This window comes from Bos javanicus, chromosome 11 (genome assembly GCF_032452875.1).
Source record: "Bos javanicus breed banteng chromosome 11, ARS-OSU_banteng_1.0, whole genome shotgun sequence".
NCBI classification, from domain to species: domain Eukaryota; kingdom Metazoa; phylum Chordata; class Mammalia; order Artiodactyla; family Bovidae; genus Bos; species Bos javanicus.
In genome coordinates, this window is record NC_083878.1 from 97,024,769 (window position 1) to 97,039,214 (window position 14,446).

Consider the following 14,446-nt stretch of genomic DNA (forward strand, 5'->3'; position numbering starts at 1 on the left):
AGCAGAAGCAGGTTGCATTATTGAAAGATGGCTGAAATCAAGGAAAATTGAATCAATATAGTACAACAAATTTCTAAACCTGTCACAGCAAAAACAAGACAAAAAAGTCCCCCTTTGTCTTGGATTTTCAGTAAATTGTAAAACCCCAAGCTGACTGTCATCTATAGATTTTAAGAGGGGTAGAACAATGACCGGCTGCCACATCAGAAAAACACGGGTGGGTGGAGCCCCAGGTCAGCCCTGGCTGAAAGTGAGGTGACGCCCCCCTCCCCAGACTGCCTTTGTGTGGGGTCCCCACAGGGTGGCGCCGGCGAGCGTGTCCAGACGACCTTTGCAGAGACTTGCAATGGCAACCCACTCCAGTACTCTTGCCTGATGGATGGAGGAGCCTGATGGGCTGCAGTCCATGGGGTCGCTGGGAGTCAGACACGACTGAGTGACTTCACTTTCACTTTTCACTTTCATACATTGGAGAAGGAAATGGCAACCCACTCCAGTGTTCTTTCCTGGAGAATCCCAGGAACGGGGGAGCCTGGTGGGCTGCCGTCTCTGGGGTCGCACAGAGTCGGACACGACTGAAGCGACTTAGCAGCAGCAGCTCTGGCCACAGGCTGTGAAGCGGGGAGCGGCCTGTGACCTTTCAGGATGGACAAGGTCGCACGGACTTTAAGGGGTGGGGGTGGGGGGGCCAGGGGTACGCCCCTTCTCTGCTTAAAGCTTGGATAACAGGAAAACCTGTCTCATGAACACTAAAGGGACAGGTGTGAAAAACACCATAGACAGCAAGTGACCATCACTGTGGGTTGGTGGGGGTAGGTAGCCAGTGCCGGAGACAGGGCAGCTGTGAATGTCACCCCTTCTCTCTCTGCCTGTCCTCCCGGGCTGTAGCCAGAGCCCCGTTTATTTAAGCATCTGCTACATGCATAAAGTCCAGGCTCTGGGCCTGGACTTTACCTCCATTATCACCGATTCTCACCTCAGGCTGACCAGGTGACAACATTCCTCCCCATCTCGTGGGTCAGAACTTGAGGCTCAGAGAGGCGAAGTTATCTGCTCAAGACAAGATGGAGATCTAGCGCATCGTACTCCAGACACCCTCCGTTATGACGTAAAGTCCATGGCCCCCTGTCCTCAGGCTGGTGAGGACAGTGGTACTAGGGAGGCCCATCAGCCTGGGTCCTGACCCCACCTGGGCCTTCAGGTGACCAGGACAGGGTGAAATAGGAGAGAGCCCAGTGGTAGAGCCAGTGTCCATGGTGGAAACCACCATCAATTCTCTTAACTCTCTTGCCATGGAAGGGCCAAAAATGTGTTTGTTTAGAGTACGGTGTGCTGATGTCGGGTGCTCTGAGCAGAGCTTGGCAGGGGTAGCATCCTCAGATTTTCCATGTAACCTTTCTGAGCCTCAGTTTCCTCTTATGTAAAGCCAGGAAAGTATTAATAATGAAAACGCTCTGTAGCATTTGTGGGTATCACTGAGACAGTCATGGAAATGGCCCAGAGCAGCACTTGCTGTGGCAGCTGCCCAGTTAGGTATCAGTTCATTTAAGTCACTCAGTCGTGTTCAGCTCTCTGTGAGCCCATGGACTGTGGCATGCCAAGTCCCCCTGTCCATCACCAACTCCCAGAGTTTACTCAAAGTCATGTCCATCGAGTCAGTGATGGACCAACCATCTCATCCTCTGTTGTCCCCTTTTCCTCCCACCTTTAATCTTTCCCAGCATCAGGGTCTTTTCAAATCAGTCCATTCTTACATCAGGTGGCCAAAGTATTGGAGTTTCAGCTTTAGCATCAGTCCTTCCAGTGAATATTCAGGATCGATTTCCTTTAGGATGGACTGGTTGGATCTCCTTGCAGTCCAAGGGACTCTCAAGAGCCTTCTCCAACACCACAATTCAAAAGCATCAACTCTTTGGCGCTCAGCCTTCTTTATAGTCCAACTCTCACATCCATACATGACCACTGGAAAAACCATAGCCTTGACTAGACAGACATTTGTTGGCAAAGTAACGTCTCTGCTTTTTAATATGCTGTCTAGGTTGGTCATAACTTTTCTTCCCAGGAGCAAGTGTCTCTTAGTGAGGTATAGCAAGTGTCACGATGGTGGGTGGTGTATTTTTATTTATTTTTGGCTGCGCTGGGTCTTCATTGCTGCACATGGGCTTTCTCGAGTTGCGGGGGCCCAGGGCTCCTCTCTCACTGTGGTGCACGGGCTTGTTATCGCGGCGGCTCCTCTTGTTGCGGAGCTCGGGCTCTAGGGCGCGTGGGCTTCAGTAGTTGTGGCACACAGGCTTAGTTGCCCCGAGGCACATGGAACCCTTCAGGACCAGGGATCAAACCCACGGCCCCTACATTGGTAGGCGGACCACCAGACAAGCCCAGTCATGTTGTGGTCATTGTCACCACCACCCCCCTGGTCCACAGGAAGCGGGTGAGCTGGTGCAAGTCCGCCCTGTTGCAGCCTGACGCTCTGCCCTCTGTGGCAGAGCAGAGAGAGCCAGTGGACCACGCCCGGCTTCCTTCCTTGCTTTCAGTGATAGGTTAAAAGCACACACTGTGTTCTCTGTTGAAGGAGATTAAAGTGGAGTTAGAGAAAATGTAGGGAAATGGGGAGAGGTTAGACATGCTAAATAGGCTGGGAAACCATCACTGACATCCCCACCGTCAGGGAGGCCATGAGGGTTTTCATTTAATCTGAGGATTTAGAAGTTACTTCCACCAGCCATCCGCGTGCACGTAATGGTGATTAGCATGTTGACATCCACACACTCCCGCAACATCAGCGAGCATTCTCCATAAATAAACTGGAGAACTAGCCCCTCTCAGCCCCTGAACTCAGCATAGCTCCTGGAGTTGGAGGCAGAGGAGGAGCTGAGCCCACAGCTCCCTGGCCCCCTGGCCCCGCTCTCGGGCTCCGTGGGCTGGCCCTGAGCACCTGGGGGTCCCCTTGATTTTGCCCCTTTTCACTCACACCCAGTCTGTCTGTCCTTCGGGGGTGAGGGGCATTGCTTGGGGAGGAGGATGGGGGCTTGCTTTGCTCTTGTTTACGGCATCAAGCCCAACGCCCTCCCCCAAGAAGTCAGGAGACTGCCTTTGGGTTCAGGGCTGACGGTGACCTGCACCATCCCCTTGCCCATCCTGAACACCACCATCCCCCCCCGCCCCGCCCCAGATCTTGCCGGGGATTCGCAAACAGCAGGGAGAGCCTGGCATCTGTGGGGGCTGCCTTGTAAGGGGCAGGCTCTCCCCTCCCTTATCCCTGCATGCCTCCAGGGGGAGGTGGTGTCATCCTGGCACACAGCAGAAGCGTGGGCCCCGGGTGGTCCTGGCTGTAGAGGAAGCGGGAGTGCTCGCCCCGAAGCAGCCCGTCCAGGAGTGGCATGGCCTGCTTGCTCCCCTGCCGGCTTTACCGTCCCCCACCCTGCCCTGCCTGGGGGATGCTCTGTCACCATCATTTGGCCTCAGGGACAAGTCACCCCCAAACCAGCCTCATCACTCTGTCTGTCTTGAGCTTGGTGATTTGGGACCAGAGAGGACACCTGTCCCCAGGTGCCCCCCCCACCCAGAGCAGGGACCCACCGGACCCCAGCCTGCCACTTCCAGGAGTAACAAGTGCAGGGAGACTGGGTGTCGCCCCTCCCCCACCAGCAGTGGGTGGCAGTGCTCCTCCAGCTCCCCCACCGTGGAATCTGACCACCTCAAGGAGAGGGTGCCACCTGGCCCTGCCAGCAGGGAGGTGGCACAAGGCTCGCTGGCAGTGTGGACCAGAGCCATCCGCCGCTGTGTAGACACCGATGTCTGTGGACTGTGCGGACCGCGGAGGAAACATGGCATAGTGGAGGGACACAGTTCTTGAGTCCAGCCCCCCTCCCCCAGATAGCACGCCAAATCCGCCACCTATGCTGACCCTGGAGCAGGTCCCCTGGCCTCCCCATCCTCAGGGTGGCATGCAGGCCTGGGGTCCCACCATGGCCGTAGCGCCCACAGGAGGCCCCCCGCAGGCGTGGTGACACCAGGCTGCGTTTCACGAGTGGCCCCCCAGGAAGGTCACGATTATAAAGTCAGTGGCCGTGCCACCCGCCACGTGTGGGGGGAATTCTTTAGGTGCTCGCAGGTGGTGTGGGCTGTTGAAGTAAACGAAGCCGAGGTGAGTAAACCAGTCCTCGCTTGGAAGGCTGTCACTCTCCAGGCTCCAGCAGCCGCATCCCATGCCATCCACGTCTACCCTCGGCTCGGGGCCGGGGCTTTGCCACGTAAATTACCCCTTAAGTCAGGAGAGCATGTTTTTGCTCACCCCCTCCGGGCCACGGGAAGTGACCAGGGAGCAGCCAGCAGCAGCTGTTGGGCGGGCAGGGGGCGGGGGGTTTGCAGTGGTCCCTTCTGGCCCTGACCTGGCCCCCGTGCCCCAGGCAGCAGTCATTGGGCTCTGCAGGAGGGCGGCAGGGGTCCCCAGAGGGCTGCATCCAGTGTGAAGCCCTTATCGTCCTCCCTGTTGCCCAGACAAAAGGTTCTCTCCATTCAAGAGTCGGGAAAAGTGTAATTTCGCAGCCGACCCGGTGATGAAGCGTCTTCTCTCAGCGCCAGGAGATGGGCATATAAATATTCTCTGTCTCTGCCGCTCTTTATTTCCCTTGTAAGCAGGCGCCCCATCCCTCCCTCTGATGGATGCCCCTCGCAGCCAGCCCGGGAGCTCCCCAGCTCCTCAGTTCGGCAGCGATTCTCCGGTCTCCTTGCCTCTCCCGTAGCCTGTTCATCCTACCCCCACCCCCAGCCCCACCTCCCTCACCCACGGCCCTGTCCCTTGTCTCCAGAGCAGTGGCCCAGAGACAGTGGCCTCGACCATAGATTCCATGCCAAGTGCACAATACCGCAAGCCTCTATAAATAGGAGCCAAGGGTTCCTATGCCTGAAAGGGCAACCCGAGAGCCTCCCAGCCCCATACACAAAGACTTTCCCCACCATGGCTGCCGCCCTCCCCTGGAAAAGACCACAGCGTTCAACCCCCTTCAGTGGTCACCCCACTCAGAAACGTGGCGAGGAGCGTCATCATTAGCCCAGCACACTCCCTGGTGGAGCAGACGGCCTCCATTTTCACTCGACTTTAAGGCTAAAAGACAAGGGAGAGTCTAATTAGTAAAGGGACGATCTGATATTAATCACTCCCTTAAAATTGACAAGGGAGGCAGTCCATTTAACCACTTAATGGCTACAGGTTTTTATGGGCTGCTGTTTGCAGATGTATTTAATGATGAAGTTATAAATCCAAAGGAGCTTACAATTTTAATTTTATACCTGAATATTTCCCTTGTTCTCATGTTTGTGGTCGGTCCTCCAGAGTGTAGTCACGTGGAATGTTCCTTAAATGAACATATTTGCTAACTGGCGTGATTTCAGTTTTTAAAACATTGGTTCCAGCAATTAGGCATTTTTTTTTTCAGTTCCCAAATGACTAGAGAAATTCGTCTTGATTATAATTGCTCTTAGCCACGCATATCTAATTTGTGTCTTTTTAAGTGTTAATTAGTAAACAGTTTGAGCTGACATCTTTATGTGTTTGTGTGTTGAAAAATGGGGCTTATTGCTTATTTAGCTTGGGGCTGATTCCACTCACATTTACGTCACGACATTGAGGTGAAATTAATGGAAATACAATTGGCCTCACGAGGTAAAAAGAATTTTTGGAACCAACTTGTGGACGCCCACTTTGCACGGACTTCTGCAAGCGCTTCCGATATATGAGATTAGAGTGGATTTGGGAGCTGCATGTGCGGAGAGAAAGTGAGGCAGAAGATTTTTGTATCAGTAATGAAATGGCAGAGTCCCAATTTTATAAAAGCAAAATGTTCATATCCCAGTGCAATTGTTCATTCTTCCTACTTCTGGAAAGCTTTCATTGTGCATATTAATGTTAGAAGAATTTTGCAGAGGGCGATGTCACAAAATGCGTGATCACTTTGCACCATCTAGTGGTCAGGTCTCAAACTGCAACAGGAAATAAGGTGTCCTTTATCCGTGAGATTCAACGTTTTCATCCCCCAGCATCTTTTTTATCTTTTGTTTTCAGTCAGGAAGCTGATATGTTTGGGGAAAGAAATTCACCTACTTCATTTATTAAATGAAAGTTAGTTAATTAGATAGAAGTTAACCTTTCTTATCTATTGTTCTGCTCCCCCTTTGTTTATATTGTTTTCAAAGACCCAGTTGTTCAGTCATGCCACTGAATTCTTTTTTTTTTTTTTTAACTTTACAATATTGTATTGGTTTTGCCATATATCAACATGAATCCGCCACAGGTATACACTGAATTCTTACAGAGCTATCACACTAAGCTGAGATCATTTCAGCCAAAAACAAAGGAACCTAATGAACTAGTTTAATGGATAGCCATCCTAAAGGCATAAGAGAAGGGTTGCTGTTGTCGCTCAGTCGCTAGCTCGAGTCCAGCTCTTTGCCACCCAATGGACCGCAGCAGTGCCTGGCCTCCCTGTCCCTCCTCATTCCCTGGAGCTTGCCCAAGTTCACGTCCATCAGTGATGCCATCCAGCCATCTCATTTGCTGCCACCCTCTTCTCCTTTTGCCTTCAGTCTTTCCCAGCATCAGGGTCTCTTCCAATTTGAAATGTGGGAAGTAGCTTGGGGACCTGCCTCTCATGGACCCTTCAGGAGTCTGACCACAGCTTGGGAACCACTGTTTGAGGCCACAGACAAGACTAGTTCTCTCCCCATAAAGTGTGGCAGCCATCGTGGGCAGTTTATCATCTTCAGGGTCTACCCTGCCAATCAGAATCAGTTTTTAACATTTAGTGTTTTCTTTCCAAGTGCAAAGGTCATACGTGTTTTTTAAAGAGAGCCCCCCATGGTCCACTCCTGGGAGAGACGCCCGCATCCAGCAAGCATCACAGATGTCAGTACCGCACATACCGTTCCTGGGTCTTGCTTTCACACCGACTAGTATATCTTGCACAACCTTCCATGTCATCGCACACAGATCTGCCCCATTCTTTTTAATGACTACATGTGGTTCCCTTTTATGATTGTGTCATAATTTATGTAAGCAATCCGCTATTGATTGACTCTTGAGTTGTTTCCAATCGTTTACTATTTCACTGCTGCAGTATGTTTCCTTGTACACGTCTTTGCTCTCCTGGGTCTTTCTTTAGAAGAATGCATGGTATTACCATTTTGCTTTCCAAAAAGACAGTGACCCCCCTGCTCCCCCTGTCCTGTGGTGTGTGAGGGGTACCTGTTTCCCACACCCTCACTATAAGCATCACATGTATGTAAAGGTGGACATCTTTTCATATATTTATCAGCCATTTGTATACTTCTTTTGTGAATCTATTCTGTGTGTGCCCTTTGCCCAGTTTTTTCTATTGGCTTTTTTAGTTTTTTCATTCATTTGTGAGTTTTTTATGTTCTTTGTAACAGCCTGCTTTCTGTCCTATGTTCAAACACACACACACACACTTTAACCAGTGGCTTTTCACCTTGTTAAAGATGTGTTTTGCTATATAATAGTTTTTAATTTTTCATGGGCAATCATGACTTTAATGTTTCGTTTTTGGTTTCATGTCATACTTAAGATTATAAAAAATACTCCTATTTTCTCATACCCTTTTGTGTTTTAATATCTTACAGTATTAAACAGTTTTCAACTATTTGATCCATCTGAAGTTTATTAGAAGGTAAAAACTAGAACCAGCTTCGTTTTATCCTAAACCGTTAACCAGTTTTCTTACCATTGTTTACTTCCTTCGGTAGTTTTAAGTGTTACTCTTATCGTATAGTTCCATCTGTAAGTGGACCAATGGATGTTTTTCTTGACACTCATCTCTGTTCTTTTTGTATGATTACCACACTGCCTTGACTCTGATAGCTTTATAATAAGCTTTAATATACGATAAGCTTAGTTCTTCCTTCTCCCCCCAGCCCAGACTTTTCTAATTATAGTCCCTTGATTATTCTTCCAGTGGAACTTTAGACTCTTTTCAGGGGGAGAAACTCCACCCTAGATGTTTATTGTTGACTGCACCGAGCATGTAGGTTAATAGATGTTTGGTGAAGAGTCTCCACCTGGGGCTTTGTGTCTGTCGCTCAGCAGGGTAGAAGGGTGTTCTTTGCAGAGAGTCTGCACACTTCTTTGTAGGTTATTGCTAAGTGTTTGATGTTTTTGTGGTTCTCATGAGTAGGGTCTTTTTTTCCATTATATTTCCTGTCATTTTTTTTGTATCAAAGAGCCGTTGACATTTGTATTTTATTTTAGGGGCTGGCTCTCTCGCTGACTTCTACTTCTGATGGTTTTCAGTTGCTTTTCTTTGGTTACGCAGGCCGGCGTTAATGTCGTCTGCAAACGCTGACACCGCCCCCTTCCTGAACCTTCAGCCAGCATTGCGGCCAGAACGATCAGGTCACTGGGCCTCCTTGTCTGAACGGAAATTTCTAGTTTCAATACTCACCCATAATGCTGCATTTTGGCTTGCTATATATAGGCATCATTTTTTTAATCATGTTAAAGAATTAGCCATCTATTTCTATTTTCCTAAGTGTTTTTATCAGGAATGGATAGTAGCTTTTGATAAATGTCTTTTAATCATCCATTGAGATGATCATATTTTTTTCTCTGCGGGCATATTAATATGGTAGATTATCTTAATAGAGTTCCTAATTCTGAGAGTCTGAGTCCCCCTCCCCCCACCACCCCCTCTGGTTCTATCAGCAGCAGGGCCGCCAAGCGCCAGCCTCCGCCCAGGTCTCCAGGTTGCTGGCGCAGCAGCCCAGGGCGCTCATCATACAGATGAGGGAGCCAGGCTGAGCCCTTGGAAATGAGCCTGAGGCAGAGCCGATGTTTGACAGACAGAATTATCTGCCCTGGATACCGTCGTGAGTTATACCTGGCTCATGTAGAATAGAGGTCAAGGTGAATTATTTGGTCTTTGGAAAGTGCATCCTAAAAGGATTTTTCTGTCCTTTTCTTGTGGTTTGGGGAACTCTCATCCCCCAAGTTTTAAAGTAATACCCCATACACCCCAGGGACTTCCCTGGCAGCCCAGTGATTAAGACTCTGTGCTTCCACTGCAGGGGGCGGGGGGTGGGGGCGGCGCGAGTTCAATCCCTGGTCAGGGAACTAAGATCCCACATGCTGCGCAACTTGGCCAAAAAAATAGTTAATAACCCCCCCAAAAAAATAGTAACACCCCCCCAAACTGAACTCTTAGAAGGTTGCCTGACGTGTAGGTAAAAAATGAGCATAAAGATGACGAGTAAGGAGGGCATAGTCCTGTAGTGATCACACAGCTGCCTCTTCACTCAGAAATCAGTGTCAGAAAGCAGCGTCGTTCCAAACATTTTCCACAAATAACCTGGGAGAGGGAAAATACAAATACCCATCTTTTAGGTGATACTTAGATGAATTCTGAAATGCCGGTTCACTGAGGGGGCTAGCCCTGTGGCTGTTTGTTGACGCACACCAGTGTTGAGTTGGCCACAAAGGTATTGTCAGCCCCCAGCCTTGCCCAGAGCCCCACGCAGATGACGCTGGTTGACACACAGGTTCCCGCCAGGCCCCCAGCCCCGCAGCACAGGAGGGGCCTGGAGAAGCAGAGCTCGTTAATACTCACACAGAGATCTAAGTCCCACCGTGGAATGCACGTTCCCCCGTTTCCTTTAAAATGCCTGGCCTTCTCCATCTGTATTTCGTTTTCCTACTTTTAAGCATGATGGGCACAAGAAATAGTTCTTGCTTACTCTGTCCCCATCAGTCCAAACAAAATGCAGTCATGGTGATAAAATGGCAGAACACTCTGGTTGGGTGATTTATAGGGAGTGGTGGGGACTGTGCAAATTGGAAAACCTGTGTGTTTCTAGAGGAGGCAGGCTCCATTCACCTGTGTGAAGCTCATGGTCGTGGTGCGAGAGTCAAGCCATAGCCCCCTATTTTTTTTATATAAAACCTGGAAAATGTTGGCATTTATGCCAAGTCTCTCAACTTTTCCACGTTTATGACTATTTTAAACCCAGGAGGGAGGTGTGGAAGCTTCCTGCACAGACCTGTCCCCAGGCATGGCTTCTCAGATCCCACCCCCACCCCTGCTCCCTCCAAGCACCATGCCTTGGTGCCTTTGGGAAGGTTACTCCCCCCGGGACATTTGTCCTCCTCTGGGGACGATTAATTACTGGCCTCCAGCAGCATGAGCCTCCAGCTTGCACATGTCTGAGATACAAACACAGATCACATCTATACTTATACTGTCACCATTCATGGTGGGGGGTGGGGGGGGCAGTGGTGGCAATGTGGATGAACCCTGGGATCAGCACTTTGCCTCCATGAGGTAAACACCCCAGGATAGGGGCCAGGACACCATCAGCCCAGAGGCCATGGCAATGCAGAGGACCCAAGGCTGGACCGACACACTGCTGCTTCCACAAAAGACTGAGAACCCAAATGACCTCCCCGTTGTCTGAGAACTGAGTCCCTAAGCTAGCTGTCTGCTCTGCATGGAGCTGCCCCTCACCCATCCACCCACTCACCTCTCACATCCTGTACCATCATCCATCCATCCATCATTCGTTCGTTCATCTCTTCTGGGCCACAGCGTCTACCAGACTCTGGAGCTACAGAAATGGCTGAGCCCCCACCCCAACCTTGCACTTAAGGAGGAAATGGACAGTGATGTGGGGCCCTGGAGGCCAGTAATTAATCGTCCCCAGAGGAGGACAAATGTCCCGGGGGGAGTAGCCTTCCCAAAGGCACCAAGTCATGGTGCTTGGAGGGAGCGGGGGTGGGGGTAGGATCTGAGAAGCCATGCCTGGGGACAGGTCTGTGCAGGAAGCTTCCGCACCTCCCTCCTGGGACTGGAGCTCTGCCCCAGGTGGGGACTTGGGAGGCACTTCGCCACTCTGTGCTCCATCGGATCCTAGCTGGAGATGCTCCTGAGCAAGGGTGCCCTGCCCTGAGTGGGGGGCTCTCCCAGCACTGAGCCCAGGGCGGCAGGCTGTGAAGGGTGCAAGTGGGTGCTGCCATCCCCTCCCAGGAAAGGGGCAGGAAAGGGAAGGGGGTGCTGACAGGCATTGACGAAGATGACCTGGGTGCCCCAGAGTCAGAAGACGCAGGGGCTGATTCTGCACATGGTCTCAGTCACCCTGCAGCCACACCGGGCACGGTGCCCAGACAGGCGTGGTCCCTGCCCCTGGAGCAGGGGCATCTCAGAGGGGAGCTTTTCCAGCCCTTCATTTAGGGTGAGACCGAACAGCGGGACTGGGTGCGGCTCAAGGTTTCTGACTCTGGGGTTGCTGCTTGCAGGTTAGCACTGGGGAACCCGAGGGGAATGCAGAAGAGGCTTCCCAGAAGGTTCACACCAACCCCGCTGTGGGCTTGTCATGGGACCCGCCTGCTTCCCGACCCGGTGGCCTCACTCAGGACAGTCACCCATCATCGGAAGAGCGGTGGCACCAGCTTCACTGGCAGAGACGATTCTGTCCCCAACCCTGACTAGGGACCCAGCAGCTCCTGCCCCTCCCGTCCCCTTACGAGTGGCCACACTAGTGACCAAGGGCTCGTGGGCTGTAATCCAGGAGCCCTGACCTCCAGGCCCAGCTGTGGACTCTCAGCAGCTGAGGGGTGAACAAGGCACCACCCCAGCTCTGGGGTATTCTAGGACCCCCTCCAGGTCTGGGGGGCAGCCTGTCTTGGCTGCCCCATGTCCCCTGAGCCCCAGTCTGCATGTGACAGCCTTTCCCTGGAGCCCTTTTAGAGCCCTTCTACGGGCTTCTCAGCCTGGGGCCTTCCCCTTTCACCCAGGCTTTCGGGGGTCTCTCTGGAACCGTAATCCAAGTGGGAAAATGGGGAGACCCGGACTTGTCTCTGGGCCTCCCTGGCCCTTTCCACAGCTCGAAGGGGTGGACATGTATTCACATCAGCTGGACGGGCCCTCCCAGCACACAGAGGCCTGCTCCGTGGGCCGTGGGGGCCCTCAGGGCCCACTGCTCACAGGGGCACCTGCTCCTTCCCTCCCCTGGAGAGGGGGGCCAAGATCCAGCAGCCAGGCTTCAGGAAAGAGATGGGAGGACACGAGCCCTTGTGTAGGGAGAGGAAGCTTCCAGAGCTGGAATTCCCCGAGGGTCTGAACCAGGCATTGAGCATGGCAGGTATCGTGTCCTGGCCCCCGCGGCCGGGCAGGTGCCAGGGCAGGCTCCAGGAGAGGCAGTCTGGGGACCGGTGGGGCCACTGCTCAGAACTCACCCACCACCGCGTGCCCCAGGCACCCTCACAATTGTGGCTCCAGCCCCAAACCAGACTTGGCATTGGCCGGCGTCTTGCTCCTTCACCCCCCAGCCTGTCTTCACCCGGCCAGGCCCCTGAGGCCCAGCCTGGGCTCCTTCAGGCCTGCCCCTGCCACCATCCTGCCAGGCCCTTCTGTAACCCCACCTGCCCCCCCATCTCAGAAGCCCACCTGTGTAAGTGGTGAGTACAGACCCCTGTCCTGAGTCCGGGTCTCTGCCCCTGGTGCTCTTGGGGCCTCGTCCAGCCCCCAGGGACCTTGGGAAGTCTGATCCTCCCCTGAACCTCAGCTCCCACGTCTCAAAATTCAGGTTCTAAAAACAGCCCCTCACTTCTGTTTCTCGTCGATGTGATGGTTACGAGACCCAGGGAGGGAAGCGGGGAGGGTACGTGCTTGCCTTACTCTGCTGTCCGTTTAATTTAGTAAAAGGTCTCAGGTAGTGGTTCTCCGCCTGCCTAACCATTGAAATCACTTTAGTGCTTTTTAAAAAAGCACCGATGCCTGCCCCGCCCGCCAGTTAAACCAGAACTACCCTCAACCCGCCCGCTGCCAGGCAGGGTCCAGGTTCAAACCCTTGACTCTCCGATGCAACCCTTGACTCTGACGGAGGACCGGGTTTTCACTTTCAAGGTGCTTTCACGCCAGTTGTCTCACGTCTCCGCGAGTGGATGCGGGCTTGCTCCCCCACCCCCACCCCCACCCCCGTCCCTTTCTGCCTCGAGGCTGAGGCTAGGGTGCCTTTGGCTCCACGGTGTGGCCTCCCAAGGCCAGGACGTCGGCCTCACTGTGACAAAAGCTCTCGGAATCTGGGAATTGAGCGCCACGGCTTAAGAGTTGTCATGATGGCTCTTGTCCACCAGAGGGCGCTGTGGCTGGGGGCGCTGCTCCGCGGGGGTCTCAGCTCTGTGAACCAAAATGCTTTTTAATTGAAAAATTTTTTTAATTCAAAAAGGATTTGCTGTTTGTGCGCGAGTGCAGGTCCTCCTTATGCAGGAGACTTAATGTCTTGAGTAAACAGATCCGGGCCCAAATCCACCTTCAAAGGTACTCACTGTTTGCCCAAGGGAGCGAAAGGGCTTCCAGAAGCGGCCTAGTCTCTTGGGCAAACACTCGGGGCCAGCCCGTCCCGGGTAGGGGACAGCGTCTGTGGGAAGGGTTATCCGCGGCCTAAGGGGGATTATGGCGGGGGGACATATGTTGAAATTTCATTTGGGGAGTTAAGAGAAAACAAGAGTGGGGGGAGCAGTGCTTTTCTCCAGCCAAGATGACCTAAAAAGGGAAAAATCTCAAGGGTAGGAGCGGGGCGGCAGTGGGGGTGGGGTGCAGGCTGTGCAGTGGGTCCCTGGCCCTCTTTGGAGGGAGGGGCGGGGGAGGCGGTGGCATACTCGGCGGCATACTCGGCCCTGAGTCAGGAGAAGGCGGCTGTGTACCCCTGATTTCCCCCCCAACACATGCCCACACCCCCTCACCCCAGAGAGTGAAAGAAGCAAGAATTTAGTTTATCCTTGAAGGCTCTTCTACACCACCAGCCCGCCCCCCACCACCCAGGGACCCTGTCCGTTCCTGGCCACAAAGACGGCCTCCCAACCACCCCACAAGGCACTTCGACCCCGGCCCGCCTGCACCCCCTTGTCCCCACTGCCCCATGCCCTCAGAAAGTACCCTTTCTGGGCCTACCCCTGGCAGTATCCAGGTCTCTGGGCCTGGCCCCTGGGCCCCTGGCTGTGGACATCTGGGGGCCCGTGCCTCCGTCCCCTTTCACGCACCCTCTGTGGCCAGCTGGCCCCCAGCAAACTCAGGCGGCTTCCCTGCCCTGGGCATTCCTGCCACCTGGGAGCCGGGCACAGCAGGCACTGGAGGGTAGAGGTGACCCAGCCCACAGCTGGTGGTGCCACTCCAGCGGCTGACACTGGGCTGGCTCCCTCACTTAAGTGCCTCACTTCGGCTGTGCCCCAAGCAAGGCCTCAGAGCAGCCCAAGTAGAGCCCCCCCGCCGCAACCACCACCAGCCTCCTCCCCACACCGCCCCCCATTCCCTCCTCAGCGCCCCCTCAGCCCTAAAGTCTCTGGCTCTTCCTCTCTGCCCCTCCCGTCCACTCCCACATCCCACATGTGGTGGGGCCACAGAACCGACCTGCAGCATCGGGTCACCAGGGAGCTGGCTGACGA

At 53.2% G+C, this 14,446-nt stretch overlaps 1 protein-coding gene across 7 annotated transcripts in view; it reads left to right on the forward strand.

Annotated features, from left to right (window-relative positions):
- MVB12B (multivesicular body subunit 12B) overlaps positions 1 to 14,446 on the forward strand; it is a 208,854-nt gene that overhangs the window by 169,935 nt on the left and 24,473 nt on the right. Inside the window, exon 10 of one of the 7 annotated variants that reach the window (XM_061433526.1) lies at positions 11,300 to 13,567. The exons of 4 other annotated variants lie outside the window; for them this stretch is intronic. In XM_061433526.1, the coding sequence (XP_061289510.1) occupies positions 11,300 to 11,488 (189 nt within the window). In that variant the 3' untranslated portion in view covers positions 11,489 to 13,567. Of the gene's footprint in view, positions 1 to 11,299; positions 13,570 to 14,446 lie in introns of those variants that run through there. 2 more of the 7 variants (XM_061433525.1, XM_061433528.1) reach the window with 2 other exon arrangements.